The 20,182-nt window shown below is 32.2% G+C and overlaps 2 protein-coding genes and 1 pseudogene across 2 annotated transcripts; all 3 read left to right on the plus strand.

The window, feature by feature from the left end:
* The first annotated feature begins 553 nt into the window (after positions 1-553).
* On the plus strand, positions 554-3,121 carry LOC100796154 (exosome complex component CSL4-like). The gene is made up of 6 exons (NM_001255945.2): positions 554-800; positions 926-1,000; positions 1,095-1,183; positions 1,482-1,566; positions 1,688-1,769; positions 2,759-3,121. Exons 1-6 carry the CDS (start codon positions 630-632, stop codon positions 2,848-2,850), a joined length of 594 nt encoding a protein of 197 aa, NP_001242874.2. The 5' UTR covers positions 554-629; the 3' UTR covers positions 2,851-3,121.
* Positions 3,122-3,187: 66 nt separating this feature from the next.
* LOC100796681 (uncharacterized) lies at positions 3,188-6,959 on the plus strand (annotated as a pseudogene).
* A 9,894-nt stretch (positions 6,960-16,853) lies between these two features.
* On the plus strand, positions 16,854-18,375 carry LOC121172885 (uncharacterized). Its single transcript, XM_041005769.1, has 2 exons — positions 16,854-17,631; positions 17,745-18,375. The coding sequence occupies exons 1-2, from the start codon at positions 17,298-17,300 to the stop codon at positions 17,855-17,857; spliced, it is 447 nt and encodes a 148-aa protein (XP_040861703.1). The 5' UTR covers positions 16,854-17,297; the 3' UTR covers positions 17,858-18,375.
* Positions 18,376-20,182: the final 1,807 nt, after the last annotated feature.

The raw sequence follows: 20,182 nt of genomic DNA on the forward strand, positions 1-20,182 counted from the left end.
TTAACCTAGACTGCCCTTTTTTTTTTACTGAACCTTTTGTGATTGCTTATCCAATCTCGGCCTATTTTGGCAATTGCTTTCTACATTCCCTTAATTATTTCTTGTACTTCCCATGGTCATTCCGGGAAAAAAAGTGCAGGAAAAAAATACCTACCTATTTGGTGTAATTTTTTTTTTCATTTTCATCCTTGTAAATTATTCTTTTTATTTCAGTTTTTGTAAAATATGTTTATTTTATTTTATATCTTTAAAATATTTTAGATAATATTTTAAATAATCAAAAAAGTACTTTGATGAATAAAAAATATATTATTTAAAACATTTTAAGGACAAAAAATTAAAAAAAGACTAAAACAATTTTTTTTACATAGACAAAAATAAAAAACACTAAAATACATGAAAAAAAATATCTAAACCTTATTATTATCCCGGCCAAAAAGCATTTAAACCTAAAAGTAATCTTGCCCAAAAAAATGAATTAACGCGAATCGGATAAAATTAATTTAATTTTAGAAGTATTAAATTTAAAAAAGGGCCGGTCCATGAAGTAGTTATTTTGGAGTGGTTTAGCCCAAGAAGAAGTGGAAGGGTGGTGGCACTTGGGTTGGTAGCGGCGAAGAACGTCGTTAATGGAAGAAGAGAAAGAAGCAGTGATGGTAACACCGGGAGAAGTGTTGGGTAGAACCAGCGATGTCAAAGCTGGAAGAGGAGCATACGCGGCGCTTCACAACAACACCGTATACGCCTCCCTAACCGGCTTCCGCCACACCGTACCTCCCGCCCCCGACTCTTCCGACCTGGTAGGGTTTTCAATTCATTTGCTAACTATATTATACAACAAATGAATCCACCGAACAACTTATCTGCTTTATTTGTTTTTTTAATTTGAGGCAAGCTGAACTGAAATCATAGTGACTATATGCAGAGACCGACTGTTGAAGTAACTGGTCACAAGGCCCATGGACCTGTTCCACAGCCTGGATCTGTAGTCATTGCTCGGGTATAATATCTATGTCTATGGCTATGCCCACGTGTCGTCTAATACACTTTTCATTATGCTCTTTGTTTTCAACTGCTGCATTTTGCTTTGATAGGTCACCAAAGTGATGGCTCGGTCCGCTTCAGCTGATATTATGTGTGTTGGACCAAAGTCTGTTCGAGAAAAATTTACTGGCATCATTAGGTTTGCTATTCTTATACTACTACCTTCTAAGTTATCATTTGTGGATTTAGTTTGACTTTAGCGATTACATGGGAAATAAAAAGAGGAAGCAAAGGATTGGAGGAATTGTAGTTATTGATTCTAGATCTTGTATGCTTAGAGTTTCTTCGTCTTTTGATTGAACTAATTTAGTTTATATATGCATGGTAATCTCTATATCATGCATTTCATTTTGTTTGACTTTTGGGGTTCTGACAAGAGTTTTATGTCTACAAATGTTCTAGTATATATAACTTAATAATTTTTATTTTGATGACAGGCAGCAAGATGTTAGAGCGACTGAGATTGATAAAGTAGACATGCACTTGTCTTTTCATCCTGGTGACATTGTTAGAGCCCTTGTGGTATTATTACTTGCTTTTAAGAGTTTTATTAAGTCGATTTCAAATTTTCCATGATGCTCTTGAATCAATTGGTTGCCACTTGCTACTTGAATAGCGCCTTAATTCAATCTGGTTTTGTTAGCTTTCTCTTGGAGATGCACGGGCGTACTTTCTGTCTACTGCAAAGAATGAACTTGGTGTTGTTTCTGCAGAAAGCATTGCTGGTGAGATTTTACTCATGTTCTGGGAGATAAATCCTTATAAGTGGTTGTGGTTGTAGTTTATTGATAGTTCCCTCCAGTTTATGTTAATGTTAGTGACTTGTGTGATTGCTTTATATAGTTTGCTGTGTATTACTCAAGTCTAGTTTATTATGCGGAAGATATCTGTTCTTCCCTTTTTCTGTCTATTCAGGGACTCTAGTTTTTCTTCTGCATGTTTCTCCTTGGGAAGGGACACAATAAGAACAAAGGAAGCACATTTGGGTTTGAAGGAATCTCCATCTAAGTCTGCATGTTTCTCATTGGACTTCTCTTTATGGAATATTTTATCTTGGATGATAGGTCTAGTGTTGCTAAAGCCCAAGGGGATAAATGCATATTTAAATTTTATGAGAATTATTTGGATGTTCCCCACAATGTGTCCCAGATATGATTAAATTGCATCAGTTTGTCAGTTAGCAGCAGTAGTTGTTAAGCAATTATCGTTGAGTATGTAGGAATAAGTTAGTCATTAGTGATGTGGGTAGGTTTGACCTTAATAGGGCTTTGGGCTTGTGAAGATTTTAATTGAAATCTGAATTAGCTATGAATAAAAGGACCCCCATTTGAGATGATATTATAAATGTTTTAGATTTTACTTCAACTTTAGTCTGGTGAACACAGCTTGAACTTTAGCTGTTTATCTTTTAGTGCCTTTTCACATTAATTGCTCCAATATGTTTTATGCACTTATTGTTGATTCATCTTATTTATAGCAAGCGCTGAATAAAATCTAATAATTGCATTATAAGTTGTACACTTTCATCGGCTGAGCACTTATCAGGTAGGGATTTTCATCAATGTTGAGCAATATTGAAATGGGTTGTTTCATTTAAGCATATGTAACTATGACACATGTTGGAATGATGTATTGCATATCATTTTGTCCTTTCCTAGAAAATACCTGATTGAATCAATATGTGCCTCAAATGTGTTGTACATTCTCTGTTTAGGTGCAACTATGGTTCCAGTAAGTTGGACAGAGATGCAGTGCCCGTTAACTGGTCAAATTGAGCAAAGAAAGGTTGCAAAGGCTGCAAGCTGACTAGAATACTTCATCGAGCTGGAATCTGTTCTGTTTTGTAGAAATAGACTAACATGCGTTGTTGTTAGGGTGAGAAATTATAGCCAGTTTGTATTTTACATTGCAAGTTGGCCTACTTATAAAGTATCACAAACCTGGGATTTCAATTCACTCGTGCTATGAGCAGGATTTTATTTACTTTTTATTGTATTTTTTCAATTTAAGGCTATTGATTACTGTCATTTTAAGACATGGTTCAATTTTCAACTTTGAATGGAACTTGTTTCATATTAGACTAGTAGTTAAAAAATAGTTTAAATGTTGCTGTCTTGCATATGAACTTCTCAACGCGTTGGACCTTGTTTAGTGGATTGCTGCTGCATCTTATATGTTATCCTTTTTACTTCGTACTGCAATATTTTATTGTTGTTGCAAAGGAAGCAAAAACAGAAGATACTTGGATCACGATTATAGCAGGATTGAGCCGTATCTTTGATGACTGTATTGAATGTTTTGTCTTTGGTCTCATGTTTTAGAAGTACTCGAAAAGCCCAAATTATTGCATCGTTATCTGGTGTAATTTAGCTCTCAGTTTGCGTGTCTTTCTAAGGGACTCTGATTATGCAGTGGAAGTTTAATTTTTCATACTCTAATTTCTCATTCTCATTAAAATCAATTGACCCCGTTATAAATTCTGTATCATTTTACATATATATCACTTTTTATTCCATAACTTTCTGGGTAAGAGTATGGGTTTTGACTTTCCATCCGTTCTTCATTAGTGCGTCGTTGAAGTCAAGATTTGCGCTAGGAGAATGCGTAATTTTTTTCCTTTATTATAAGTGCTGAGTTTTTAAGTATCAGTCAGCTACAAGCCAATCTCTTGTGAATTGTAACTCTTCTGTCTAAGATCTGTACCCCAAAATTGTGGCCTCGTTTGAGCACGAATCTAGGCTCACTGCAAGCCATTCTCCACTTTCTCCAAGGTCCAAGCAGTAAACATGAAAATTGTCCTTTTTTTAATTATTAGAGATCGGAGATGATAATTTAGTTAAATATAAACGTCCCAAAAATAATAATTGAGTTTTGTTATTACTGAAAAATAAAAAAGACCTATTATTATTATTATCCACTAATAGATATGTCTGCTAATTTAAAATTGTGTCGGAATATCAGTGGCTGACACTGAGTTGCATAGAGCTTCAAACCAAGTTGGGAAGAAAACAATGGCTTCAGCTTCGCTTCAATTCTGGTCTTCGATAGCACCTCTATCCCACCGTTACACCCATCGATTCGCTTCTCTAACCTCACTCAAATTCGTCACTCCTATATCCTCAACCAATACAGTTTATCTTCCCAAACCTCTCGCTGTGCATTTTGCTCTAACAGAGTCCGACTCTCCCAAATCCAGAACCTGACCCTCAAACTCTTCTCCAAGAAATTGCTGTAAGTCGTTCATTTCCCATGTTTCAAATTTAACGTTATCTTCTTTAAACCTTCTGGGTGGGTTGCAAATTTCATCTGAAAATACAAATTACCCTCTTTTTTATTTATTGTAAATTTGGTTATTCAAGAGTTCATGTGCGTTTACGTTGCAGGACAGTTTTGATCTTCCTTCTGATTACTTTGCAAAGCTTCCCCGCGATCTTCGATTAGATGTAAGTGCAGTGCAATCCTTTGCTATTTCCATGCTCAGCATTATCATGCACTCGTTTCCATTGTTAATCCATAGCAAATTAAAGATTCTTCTTTGCTCTGAATCATGGCTCTGTTTTAAATTTTGTGAAGCTAAACGACGCTGCATTCCACCTTTCAAGTGGACCTGTTTTAGATGAGGTTAGTACTTGTTAGTTGTTACTAATACTAGCTACAATTTCCAAGCACAATTCAGATTCCAATTAAGATTGAGGGTTACAACTTACAGTACTAAATTGCTAATGATTGGCCTGGCCCTCTTAGCTCTCCTATAAAATAGTCCCTTCACAGGTGGTTTCTATGAGATAGCTTTTATTCATCACAATCAATATATTCATTGAAGTTATCCTGAAGCATTTCATTTGAGGTTCACATGTATGTAACCTAGTGCTAACTGCTAATCCATTTATTTCCTCAAGATGTCTGTAGTCTCTACTATGTGTTTCTGGTGTTTTCCTCATTCTCAAATATAATGGATATATATTTGTTTAATGGAAATGAATATACTTTCTCAGTGTGGCCAAGAGTTGGGAGAGACTTTGCTGAATCTCTCTCGAGCATGGGAACTAGCTGACACATCAACCTCCCACTCTTTAGTGAAAAAGCTCCCTTTGATTGAGGCCAAGTTGACGGGTTCTGCCAAATCAGGTAAACCGATGTGAAAGTAATCAATAATGAGCTTTTAATAGAACACCTCCTCTAAACAACCCCCTCCCCTAAAATTATAAAGGATTTAGCTTTAAGATGTCTTTGCTCATTTTGTTGCTTAGCACTTGGAAAGCATTTGGTATCTGCTGGAAGAAGGTTTCAATCAATGGGACAGTATGGCCAAGGTGAGCCACAAAAGGTATTTCCTCTACTCCATCTGTGCCGGTGGTTCTCTAGCTTCCGTTAATTTGATGTAATGAGAAAATAATTGATTTTTTTTGGGGAATAACTAACTGTTATTGGTTCAGAATGAATGGTTCTGATTTTTTCTTGTTTGTTCCTATACCCGGGATGTGATTTCAATTTCTTTTCAAAATTATTTTTTCTCTTTGAAAACTTGTATTGAAACAAATTTAGGATGTCAAGCTATTATTAGGACCAAAAGAGGAACTGAGGAACCATAAAGTACTTCACTTTAATCACTTTTTAGGTGTTATACTTGCTTCATAGCTTAAAGTGTGATTACTTAGGTAGCATTTGACATAGCTATTTTTGGACTTTTCTTTTTAAAAGTTAGGAGAAACTCAGTTTTGGATAAACTCTTAAAAATAAAAGTAACTTTTTTTTTAAACAACTAATATTTGGTCAATTGAAGCTAATTGAAGAAGCTTCTACTTTTAAGGAGAAGAGAACACCATAAAAGCTTGGCCAAAGATTACCTAATCTCAGGACATCAACAAAACACACTAGGTAGGAATCTAATTAGGTCAACTCTACACAAAAATGGCTAAACAATTATATAAATACACAGAATCTATGTCATCATAGTTGAAATAGTGTATTTTTATCTTACTAATATTGATATGTTGCAATGTTTAACCATCATAGATTGCAAAAGCAGTGATTGCAGCTGGTAGAGCTCTGTCTGCTAGTTCAACGTCAGCAGTGATAGTTGAAGAACTGAAAGAGGAAACTAGGGTGCTGAAAGTCGGTAATTATTCTGTCTCTGGCATTGACAAGGTTTATGTAAGAAGAAACTATTAGTATGGAAATGCAAAATTAGTAACATGGTTGCCAATTGCAGTTTGGAGAATTGCAGGTTGAAATAACACCAGATAAGGCCAATATCGGGGCTGTAATTGGATTAGTTTTTGGGTAAGTTTTCCAAGTTAAACTTGACTCTTATAAGAGGATGGAAACAAGGAAAACTCAATTCTTGTTTTAATTTGGAACATATGATTCTTTCTTGGGAAGTAGCGCAGGGAATTCAAAACATTCCTGACAGTTCGTTGCAGTATGCAAATGACAATGCTTTGCTGCTTGCTAAGGTGCTTTGACATTACTTCTCACTTGCATCACTTCAACTTGTTTCTGATCCTCGCTAAATGTTTGGCTGCAGTCTTTAAAGGGAGCATTGCTTGCTATTTTCTACTCGTCAACGTTCTTGTCTGCATTACCTCGGTGGGACTTGTTCTACTTGGGTTACAGCTCAAATCAAAGAAAGATTGAGTTCTAGGTGTGCTCTTCCCTCAGTTTTGCTTGTAAATGGAGTAGATGCACGGTCTACGTTTGTGAGTAATAATTGTATATTATTATAGTAAAGTATCTAACTCATCACATGGTTGTAAAACGATACACACAGTAGTTTTGTTCAACTTGGCCCTAAGCATCTAGATTAGGTTCGATTTTTCTTCATCTTTCCTGCCAAAGTTCTAACGTGGAATGGTATGTGTACTTAACGACTTCTGCTTTTTATTCTCGGTAAGTAAGCAGAATACCATTTGTTACATTATTGTTTTTTTGTTTCCCTAACTAAGAAATACTGAGTTGTAGATAAAATCAACAATTTTGCTACAGATTTGACTGAAATAGGAAGTATAGTTTCAGAGTGTAAAGGCGTCCTTGTGCATAATCCTAACTATAGAGTAGCATTTGTCAAGAGGTAAGCTAATTTTGTTGCTCATCTTCTTGCAAGGAGGGCAATAGACTAGAATAGACTCAAAAGTTTTCCATTATATTCCTTCATGTATCTATCAGACTATCATGAATGAAGCTTCTGTAAAAAAAAAAAACTAAGAAATACTTGTGTTGCGGTTTATGAATTTGTCTAGACCTGGGAAGCCTGCTTAATTTGTTGCCGATTGTGGTTCAACTTGAGGTAGAATATCGTAACGTATTCTATAATTTCTTTGTTTCCCCATGTACCATCAGTCATTTCGTTCTTTGCTTTGTCATTAAACTCAAGTGTTAATACAAAAAAAAATTATTCCTGAGATGCCTAAAATAAGAACTTGTCCTACTTTATACTTGAACCGACTATGATTAAACTCAATTTTAAATTAACAAAAAATAATTGACATGTATTTTTTTAATTATTTCCTTAAGTATTTTTCATCAAAAGTAATCTTACTCAATGCTAAACAGTGTTAATGACTATGCTATATGTCAACTAAAGTGAAAAATCAATAATAATATATTAATATTAAATACTAACAATCTATAGTAATATAGTATATCTCATGAGAACGTTTATAGTTTGACATTTAGTTTTATTTAACTAAAAAGGAGTTTTTGGTTGAATTAAAAAGTTAAAAAATAAAACAAAAGAAAATAAAGATAACCGTTCAACTAGACTTTTGGAAGGATTCTCTAATGAGTATTTCTATTAGTCCTACCACTTTTGCTATTGGCACTACTCATTTGGGTGCTCTTTAGCTATATTCCTAAATTCCCCTTAGAAGAACAATAGAAACATATTTTTGTTACGTAGATGGGGTGCAAAAAACAAAACATAGTAGAATAAGAATTTTGTTGCTTAAGTGTGTAATGGAATCATGTTTTTGTTGTATTTTGTTTTTTCACCCCTATTTATGTAACAAAAATACATTTTCTTTGCACACTTGAAAATTTACAAAATGAAATTATGTTTCCGTTGTAGATTTGTTCAACAAAATCGTATTTTCATTGTTGACTGAAAATCCCAACCCTTTCACCCCTTAGTGCAACCACTCCTCCCCCTCCCTCGCCTGCCTCATCTCCAACAATGTTGTCGCCATCGTTTGCAACTCCTGCTCTCCTTCTCTTGCCCGCCTTCATCTACATTGTGGGTGGGATGCTCGCTATAGATCTGGACATGGATAGGGTGTGGATGGCCTCAGTGGTACTCAGACTTGGACTGTGCGACACAGTGGTGCTTAGATTTGGAGTGGTGCAGTGGTGGAGTTGTTTGGGGTGAGAAAATGGTTCTGAATGAAGAGAGGGGAAAGGGAGGGAGTGTGAGGAAAGGTAATCGAGTAATTTCCAACATTTTTGGTAGTGCCAATAACAATTAGGTGGTACCAATATCAACCCCCTTCTCTATTAGTCCTGAGATCCATCAAAATTTTCTGGATTGAATGGATCGAGCACTCGACTAATTTAGATAATTTTTATTTTCCTTTATCTATGGTTTCATTTGCATTTTGTATGTGTTGAGAAAGTTCTATAAATCTTAAAGGTTTCCTAAATTAACAATTATAGGAAACCAATAGGATCTTGAAATATTATGATTCTGACAAATAATAGATAAACATTGTGTATCTTTTTGCATAGTGAGACTTTTCTCCGATGTACTTTGATTCCTTGGAAGAGGAAAGAAACAAGATTTTGCTTCCTGGACTATTATTTCTGTCTCTCTACGTTCATGATGGCTAGTTGTTAGAGATAACACTTTTCTGTCAAGAAGAAACCTTGTTTCACGTTAGTGGGTATTAACCCTTTATAATAACTACTCTTGTCAAGTAGCAATTATCTTTAAAAACTTTTTTTATTTAACCCAATTACAATTTAGTCCTTAATTATTTATTTATTAGTCCTTACATAAGTCACATGCCTCTCATATGAAACATCAATTCTAACATTCTCCCACTTGACTCATGTGACATTACCAAACATTATGGACTAAATAAATAAATAGATTAAACTAACATAATGTGCATTAAAATGACCAAACCATTCTATACATTGGGTACATTATAATTTCATGATTAAGAATAGAAACCAATTTGAGTCATGGCGGTTGTACATCACTTAATCGACATAGTCCCTTCCATGTACTACACATTAGTTTTCTCCTTAATATGATCATTAGTTAGGAGTACATAATAGTCCAACATAATGTCTTTATTCAAGACAAAACCTATTAACATTACTCTAAAATAAATATGCATGCAAACATAGAGAATAAATAATCAGAAACATATCATAAATGAACTCAGAGTGTCTGTAAAATGCATAAGTTAAATTACAGTTAATGATTATCAATAACACTAATGCCCTTACTTTCAACATGTTCTATAAATGTCTAGGGTTGTAATCCCTTTGTTAAAAGGTCAGCTATCATGAGATTTGTGCTAATATGTTCTATTGACATTCTTTGTTTTTGAACTTCTTGCTTCATGCCAAAATACTTCAATTTCATATGCTTAGCACCCTTAGAGTACTTGTCATTCTTAGAGAAAAATATTATTGCGGGATTATCACAATACATTTTTAGTCATTCCCTTTTTATAATCAATGTTACATGAGACCGGTAAAAACACATTTTTATAATCAATGTCATCTTTCTGAGTAAATCCCTTAGCAACAAGTCTAGCTTTGTAACATTCAAGGTTGCCATGAGAGTCACGCTTAGTCTTGAAGACCCACTTACAACCAATTCTCTTATAACTCTTTGGCAATTATACAAGGTCTCAAACACCACTATATTCCATGGAATTTATCTCTTATTTCATGGCATTTAACCACTTCTCAAAATTATCATAGCTGACAGCTTGTGAAAATGAAACTAGATCATTATCATTAACGCTTAAGTCTGTTTTTGTTTCATGTAGATATACCACATAATCATTTGAAATAGCCAATCTCATTTCTCTTTGAAACCTCCTTAATGATACTTCGTGTGGTTCTTCCATAATAGGTTCATTATGTATCATGGACTTATTATTGTGTTATTCTTCTTTATTGTTGTTTGGAACAAAAACTAAATGAGCAATCACCTTACTGCTAGAGGCACAAGTTAAAGGAACTTGCACTCTAACTTCTTTAATTTTCACATATTGTGAAACTGTACTCCCATTGATTTCACCATTTTTAATGAACCTTGCATTTCCAGTTTCAACAATTCTTATACTATGATTAACATCATAAAACATATATCCCTTTGACTTTTCTGGATAACCAATGAAATATCCATTGATTGTTCTTGCATCCAATTTTCTTTCTTGTGGATTATAAATCATTATTTCTATTTGGCAACCCCAAACATGCAGGTACCTTATACTAGGTGTCCTATTCACCCACAATTCAAAATGTGTCTTTGGAATTGCCTTATTAGGAATCCTACTCAACAAATACATGACAATTTTTAAGGTATACATCCACAAAGATACAGTAAAGTTGAATTGTTTAACATGCTCTTAACCATATCCATTAAAGTTTTTGTTACGCCTTTCTGATACACCATTTTGTTGTGTTGTACTAGGTATTGTGTATTGCGCACAAATATCACGTTTCTAAAGAAGTTTAGCAAATGGACATGAGTGTTGCTCAATTTCATCGTATCTTCCGTAATACTCACCATCTCAATCAGACCTAACAACTTTCACCTTTATGTCTGATTATTTTTCTACTTCATTCAAATAAATTTCTAAGACATCCATTGCCTGAGATTTCTCATGCAGTAAGTAGACATAATCGTAAAGTGAATAGTCATCAATAAAGGTGATAAAGAATTTTTTATTTTCGAAAGAATTAACATAAAAAGCCCACAAATATCAATATTCACAATTTCAAGAAGCTAAGTGCTTCTTGTAGCTCCTTTCTTTGTATGTTTTGTTTATTTTTCCTTAATACAATTCACACAAATATTTAGATCCGTAAAATCTAGATCAGGAAAAATTTCATTCTTTATTAATCTTTTCATCCTTTCTCTAGAAATGTAACTTAACCGTTTATGCCACAAGAAAATAAATTGTTCATTCACTAAACTATGTTTAGTGCCAACATTACGATGCATAGTTAAAACGGTTTCAACATATAAACCATCTAATTTCAATTTATATAAATCATGACAAAGGACATCAATACCAATGAGATGATTATGCTTAAAAAAATTGAAAAACATCCATCACCAAAATTAAAAGAGTATCCAGTAACATCAAGTTTAGATAATGAAACTAAATTCCTAGATAAACTTCCATTAGAGCTTTCACTTTATTCCCCATGAAACTGAACTTCTTATTTAGGCTTATGGTTTGGATTGTAAGGAATCTTTGCATAGTATTAGAAACATGAGTCGTGCATCCAAAATTAGTCCACCATTTATTATGGGGAACTTCATTAAATTTGATTCAAAACATACATGAGCATTAAGCTTGCCTTTTTTTACGAACCAAGACTTAGGCAATCCTTCTAGAAGTGTCCAGATTTCCCACAAAAATGGAAATTATTGCTCTTTTATGCATTTTCCTGGATTTGCATAGGGCTGTCATTGATCTTTAATAGCCCCTTGGCTTTATCATGCTTCTTCACAAATTTCTTTCCAGCTCCTTGATTCCTTTGGTGACTTACACAATAGACTGAGTGACTTCCTTGATTCTTAAGCCTTGTTTCTTCATGAACTAACATATTGTGCAATTCATGCACATTTCATTTATCTTTTAGGGTATTATAACTCATTTGGAATGAGCCATACTCAGATGGTAATGAGTTTAGAATAAAATGAACAAGGAAGTTCTCATTCACAACCATTCCCAAGATCTTAAGTCTTGCTGTAATGTTTGTCATTTCAATTACATGCTCATGCATAATACGCAAACCATTAAACTTCATGGTGGTCAATGTACTCACTAAATGTCCTAACAAGAGACTTATCAGTTTTTTGAGAGTGCTTTCTCACTAATCTCATAAACTCTTTAACACTATTGATCTTAGGGAGAATTGTCTTTAATATTGTCTGCAACAGTCATTCTTATGAACATTAAGCTAAATTTTTTAGATCTTTCCCAGGCTTTATAATGAGCTTTCTCTTCATTGCTATTGACATTATTAATATTAACAGACTTCTCTTCCAATATAGCAAGATCAAGATCCAATACACCAAGGTGAAATTGGACTTGCTCATTCTAATCAAAGAAGTTAAGCCCATTAAAAATTTGGCACAGATGATACATGAAAATTCAGTGAATTGGGATCAAGTATTTTGTATAATAAATTTCACATAAGTATTTTGAGACATAAAACACATGTTATACATATAATTCATTCATATAACAATCAATGTATATTTATGTTCTCCTTTGGGAGATACACCAACACACAACATACAAACAATATGATGCTAATAAAACTCTTACCATTATTTGAAAATTAAATATGCGCCAATTAGTAGTACTTATTACATTTGGTATATAAATAAAACTAATTATACACACAAATCGTCTACAATTATATTCATTAATTATAAGAACAACTAATGAACCTTTGGGTGATCATAAATGTCTTATAACAATGAATTTCAATTACCTATAAACCAATAATCATATAATTTAACATCCATTATTCTATGAGTAATTGAAATAATCATTAATTTGAAATTAAATAATCTTATATATTTGACTACTTTGGTGACTAACAAATTCATCATAAACTTAATTTCAATCAAATATAAGACCTACACATACTTATTATTATTAACAATTTATAATCATTTTATTAATTTTATTCCAAACCATAATATATATCATACATTCCCATTATAACCAATAAAATAAACTTTTCTAATCACATTCACGTACATGAATTATTTCACTTAAATGAATTTTATTTAATGTAATATAATGTAATGGTTTTCAATATTGTTTATTTCCTTTTGTCCTATTTCCGAATTCATACCAAAGAGTCGTCCTTCGTGCATAAGTCATAGGGTATCTAAATATGTCAATAATTTCTCCAACATTGAACACGTCACACTATGAAAACTTTACAAAGGTTCAAACCTTTTGTGCAGGCCAATGCCATTGAAGTTTCGTATAATATTCCTTTGATACAAATTTTCATATTTTACAGTGGAAAACAAAATCAACACCAAAAGCATATTATTCAAACATATAATTGAAAGTACATTCAGTGGAAATTAAAATCCTAAATTTCATAATTAGAATTCATGCATAATTGAGAGAAAATAAATTATTCTTGAAGAATTATAAATTTTATAACCTGTATTCTGATACCATATATAAATCTTAAGGGTTTACTAAATTAATAATTATAGGAAATCAGCAAGATCTTGAAATATATGATTTTCACAAATAATAAATAAACAATGTATATCTTTCTCTATAGTGAAACTTTTCTCCGGTACACTTTGATTTATTAAAATAAGAGAGAAACAAAATTTTACTTTTTTTTTTACTATTCTTTCTTTCTAAGTTTGTGATAGTTAGGGATTGGAGAGAGCATTTGTCTATCAGAAAGATGACATTGTTTCACGTTAGTAGGTATTAATCATTCTATAATCGCTAATCCCATCAAATAATAGTTATCTCTAAAAAATTTTCATATTTAATTCAATTACAATTTAATCATTAATTATTATTTATTTATTTATTTATTAGTCATTACATAAATCACATTTTTTCAAATAAGTTATCAATTCTAACAACTTCAACAAAGTTGAGACAGTCGGTGAATCTAATATACTTCCTAGATAGCTATAGCTATAGTCCATATCTTGGTGTCATACATTGGAAATTTGGATAACTAATACGTGACTTGAGTTGGAATATAGGAAGTACCCATATCTTGGTGTCATATACATGGAACAATAAGGGCATCCGGTGCGATTAGGGCAAATTGGTTTATGCGGACAAAACTGATTCTTCGTCATCTCTAGTGTAAACTATAAAGAACTAATTTCTTTTATTTAGAGAATAGCAAGTTTAATGGAAATGATCGATGTATAAAAATTAATAAATAAATAAATCAAAGCAGAGCAGGTAATGTTCGGAATCTTATATGCTGCCATGCATGTGGGAACACAACGAGAGGTTAGATCCAGTGGTAAAACTGTACAGGATCATCAATTAATGATTATTAAATTATATATGAAAAAAAAATGCTGTCGATTTCCCCCTTGCTATGACTGGTTAGCATTTTGATTAGGGTCGTCACACCATTCGTCAGCGGTTTGGAACTTATTGCATTTTCTATTAGCATTTGGTGAAGACTCTTAGAAATGTTACATCTTACAATTGCATAATTGTGGAATACTTGCAAAGTTTCGTTATCAGTGTGAATTTCACTCTACCTTTCCTTATTGTTGCACCTTGTTGAAGAGATTATGCGGCAACATGCACATTCACCCATGCTCGTTGACATGGCCAAATTGCTTTATTTTATTTTGAATGAGAGAATCATATATTACTTCTCTGCAAAATTAAAATTACTATTGGTAGTTGCCAGTCACAAATTGATCAGCCACGACGCCGCTAATCTCAAGATTCATGTTTAAAATACTCAGATTCCTAGTGTCGTAATAATTTGGATTTGTATATTGCATGAAGTCCACTCTACACTTGCGTATGTGATTTTTTTTTTTTGGTTGGAGGGAAGAGGGGTTAGACTGGAGGTTCAAGAGGGCATACAATAACATTTTACACATCAAAATAAAAACTTAACCAATCATCGATCGATGGTCCGTGCTCGCGCTGTCTTGGGCTAATAATGACAATTAATCTACCAAATACAATTAATCAATCATCAACACTTCCATCATATTTTTCAGTATATTTTTCTAGGGACTTTTAATAAAGAAGAGTTTTGATTTTATTCACACTCATTTTTTCTTATATTTCTTATATATCCTTTTTTTAACTGCCTATTTTTTTTTTCCTTTTTCATTACATCTTTTACGTTCTCCTTCATTTTTTTTCCTTTGATTCGCTTCCTACTTACAAACGGGTGTGGAAAATACATTACTCTTATGTTAGGCAATTTTTATTTTTTTTTGTGTGTGTGTGTGAATATGTTAGGCTCTTTTCTACACACACCAGTTGCACATATTTTAAAAGACCGAAACATAACAATTATATTTTTAAAGAACTAAATTAATTTCAACTAAAAGATAAACTAATAAATTTTTATCATCTATATTAACTTAATTTCTTAGAAGACTTAATTATATTTTTGGTCTCTTAAATTATGGGGTTTATTTTTTAATCTTTCAAATAAAATTTTTAGTTTCTCAAATTAAAAAAAAAAATAGACTCTCCGTCAGAATTTAAGGAGCTAAAAAACATAATTTTTTTATTTGATATATATATATATATATATATATATATATATATATATATATATATATATATATATATATAAACATTTTTTAGAATTGAGAGAATAAAACATATAATTAAGCCTTCTCTACTGTGGGTGGGATGTTTTAATGATTGTAATGGCCGGCAGCTTCACTGAGAAGACAACTTCTATTAGGGTATACACCCTACAATAAATTTAATAATCGCCAAAGGTTGCATATTTCTCTTTCGTATTAAGTCATTCACTTATTTTTGTCAGTATCATATGACGCACAGGAAAATATTATCTTATAGATCTAACTATAATGCTAGATATTTTTCTTCAAGAGAATAGTACGTCAGTCATTAATTAAAATAATTACATAAGCTAACTCATTTTTTATATTGTTTGTAAGTTAGAAGTTTAAATAGTTAATTTATTATCATATGTTAAATTTTAAAGTCAGCTATGAAGAATATGACAACAAAACTGTTATTTATCCGAATGATAATTGAGTTCTAAAATAATCTCATTGACTCATTATTAAGAAAACTACCAACAGAAGAGGATGATTGTTATTTTACTTGTTTTTAATAATATATAGTAATTTTTATCAAGAAAATTGATATTTTAGTATAAATATTATAACTTCATATAAACAAGAGTGAGAAGAATAAATTTTGTCTATATAATCATATATAGACGATTTATATTTGATATCATGTAATCTTTTAAAGTTAAATTACATTTTAAAAACTCATAGAAGTTGTCTTTTAATCGTGATATATTATTTATACTGAAATCGGTCAATATTTTTTCCTTAAACTTTTGGGTAAAAAAAAAATTCCTTTCACCATTTCCTATATCTATACACTAGTAATTTATTTCTGTTAGATAATTGAAGGCTGTATGGACAAAAATTCTTTTCTGCCAGCTTGATTCAACTTATTCACGATCGGTCTTAATTATCATGAATTTGCAGTGGACAATCTCTTATAGGCATACTCTTCGTGAAGATAATGCATGCGCGAACTAGCTTGTCAAATACGGTGCAATGCATGAAAATGCCTTTCTCAATTGGAATGTTTGCCCAACTCAGTTAACCCCTTTTATATTGGCTGACCCAATGGGTGTAGTTCACATTAGATACTAATCTCTCTTGTTTCTGCTTTCTTTTTTAGATGTATGCAAAATTTAAAATATATACAAGATCTGGAAGCTTCTTTATCACGAGTAAGATTAATCATTTAGGATGATAGTTAATTATTAGTTAATTATACTGTTATTTAATTGGTTATTATCTGTTAAACTAAATTTTTGTGCCCATGGATATTACATTTGAGCTGGATCTTTTAAGTTAGTTAAACTATATATATGATCCAGAACAAATTATAATGTTTTTCATTGACTGTCCGTATCTATTTATACTGGGTCATATATAACTTACTATTTGAATACTTCCAATTGAACAATTGATAGATGATTGCTTGTAGTTAAAAATATAACAAAACAAAAGAGTTATCATGCAAACCATAACGAGTTGTGCGAAATATTGACTCATTGGTGATCTTAGCCGCGTTTATATTATTGACAGTGTCCTATTTTATATTTTTATTACTTTTTTTAAAATATATTTTTCATATATAAAATATAGGTTATTTTTAATTTATTATCTAAAATTTATTTTTGATATTAACTGTAATTAATTTTATTCTGTTAAAATCAAACCTAATCACCCATATATTATTTTTTATTATTTAAACTATTTAAAAAATTCAATTATTTATTTTTTAATGGAAAACAACTTCTCACCACCGTCCAACCGCGCCACCACCTCCGTCAAACTTGTGTCCTTTCGCCTCGCCTTCCGTCCTCCAAACCTTAATCCTCCCATCCGCGGATGCCATGTAAACGGTGCCGTCGCCGTTAACGGTGGAAGGAGAAGGGCGGTCCTCGAGCCGCGTCACCTGCGCGACCAGGTAGGGTTTGGTGCAGACAACGCTCTCCGGTTTCTTCGTTCTCAGAAAACTCAGATCTCAGCCTCAGATCTAAGAAGACGACACTGTTGTTCCTCCCAACCCCAAAATCTCAGACTCCTCCGATGCTTCCTCAAATGGAACTTCCAAGGTTGACCCATTTCACCCTTTTGCCTCAATTTCACAAAAACGTTCGTTTTTTCTAATAACCCTAATTTTTATGGTGCACTCGTGCCCCTGTGTTTCCCGACGGCGACGACCCAGAAGAGAAACGTGTTGCTGATGACGAACGTCGGTGGCGCATGAAGGCGGTCGAAGAGGTGCTAGAGCTGGGTCTCCATCTTTGTCATGACGGCTTCAACGACGTCGTCGTTTAAGGTGTCTGCGGAGTTGTTAGATGAATCTCCATGAATAACAGACCCAACAACAGAGTGATCTGAGCGCGAACGCGGCAGTGAGATTCCTCGGAGGTTCGCGGTGGTTTCGCATTGCGGTGAGTTTCATTGTGGATCGTGGTGATGTTGCGGTGGTTCGTGGTGCTTTCGTTTTGTTGGCCTTTGGTTTTGCCACATTGGTGGGTGCTGCGGGTTTCACTTTGGTTCAAGTTTCGATTTTCTTTTTATTCAAATACAGATTTGTTTATTGAAGACTCGTGTTGTACATTTTTGTTTTTGATTTTGTATTGATTCTCAGATCTGAGAAACTTTATACATTATGAAGTTTTTTTTGTTTTGGTTTTTTTTGTGCTTTGCCTTCTCTGTTCTGTTGTTTTAACTCTTGGAATTTTAAGATGAAGGGTAGAAAAGGATGAAGGTGGCCTAAAGGTGTAGTTGGGAACGGTAACTTAGTTCGTGTGATGAGAGAGAAGAGAGAATTAGGGTCAAATGGGAAAATAATGAGAAAAAAAAAACGTGACTTTTATTTATTTTTTAATTTTATTAGTTAATAAAATATAATAATTAAAATTTTAAAATAAATTAAATAATAAATAATAATATAACTTCAACTTAATTGATAATATGATATTTTGTTTGTTACATACTAACTTAAATTATATTGAAACATAACAAATATATATAAATAACAAAAAGTAAATTTTAAGTAATAAATTAAAAATAATTTATTTGTTTAGATATGATAAATATCTTTATGTTTTTTTTAAGTAGATTTATGTTTTTTTCAGTTAATAGAAGCTAACTGATATATATAGAAAATCGGTAGTCTTTGACCCAAAATTATGATAAATTATTTATTTTTATAAAATTATCTTAAAAATCATAAAATTAATAATTTTTAATTAAATGATAGTATATATATAAAACGATTTTATATGATCATTGTAAGTCTCACGGTTAAACTCTTGTTATTTTTGTTCATAATATATATACATGATCGGAGTTTGAATTTGTTTAATATTATGATATTGCACTATTTCGATTGGGGTAATTATCCTGAAATCCTAATTTTTCCTTAACCAAAATAAATTAATAATAATTACATCTAGTGTGAATATGGAGATCAACCTGCTTAAATATCGGAATATATATAAAATTTAAGGGACATGGGGTTAATATTCGGCTAGTAAGTCTCCATGCACCTATCAACATGGCTTTGGCTTGTTAAGGGGTCTCAATTTTGCGGCACGAAATTGTGACAGGATAGCATGCCAGTTAAAGAGCAAACAAGAAAGTAAATCCGAATGAACAGATGTGACAAAAGAATGGCTAGGAATTACGGGAAGGATGGGTGTATCTAGAGGTTCTTTTTAGTACGAGGCGGCAAATATCTTTCACCAGAATAATATTGTTCGACTTAAAATATCTTTATTACAGGTGACAATTTTTTTAAATATTTAATCTCAAACTGTATATTTAAAGTTTAAATTTAAAATTATTAGTTAAATTGAAAGCTTAATTAAGGAGAAAGTTTTAGAAGAAATAAAGTATAATGCTATAAGGAGAAAGAATGGATTTTGAAATGTAGGTAAAACACTTTTTATTATTACACAAACATATAGTGTGTTCAGTTTTCTAAACATCAACCATCCAAAGCTTAATTAACATTAATATACTGAACATATAATACTTATTTGATATATATAACAATTAATAACACACACATAATATTTACTATTTAAGAAATAAAAGTGAAAATGTTTCATAAGAAACATAATATTTACGCAGCCAACTCCATGAAAAAATTTGATACAAAATTTATTTATTGATTTGTTAACTAATGTACTCACCATAATGTTTAAAAATATATATGTTTGACGTTTAGAGAGTTATCTGATATTTATAAAAACAAACAAAGCAGCGAAACATTAAATTTATAATATTTTTTATTTTAAAAAATAAAAAATTATCATCCATTGAAACATATATAATTTCACTGTCAAATTAAGACTAAGAAAGGCAAAGAAGAAGAGTTGTAGCGGAGTGAGTGAGCCAGAAAAAAAGGAGAGGAAAGATATCTAAATACGTAGGGTTGAGGAGGAGCCAACGAATCCCGAACTCAATCTGTAGGATTCCAACACAATATTTGAGGAGGATTTATTCGCGCATGTGATTTATAATTGAAAGATTCCCTCTGCAGCTCTCAAAACCACTAACCCTAATAGCTGAACTCCAAAGAGATAAAATAACAGCAAGTGGCCCTCATCAATTCTAAGTATATATATAAAATCATTGCCGCCATCACTT

This window comes from Glycine max, chromosome 10 (assembly GCF_000004515.6).
Source record: "Glycine max cultivar Williams 82 chromosome 10, Glycine_max_v4.0, whole genome shotgun sequence".
NCBI lineage: Eukaryota > Viridiplantae > Streptophyta > Magnoliopsida > Fabales > Fabaceae > Glycine > Glycine max.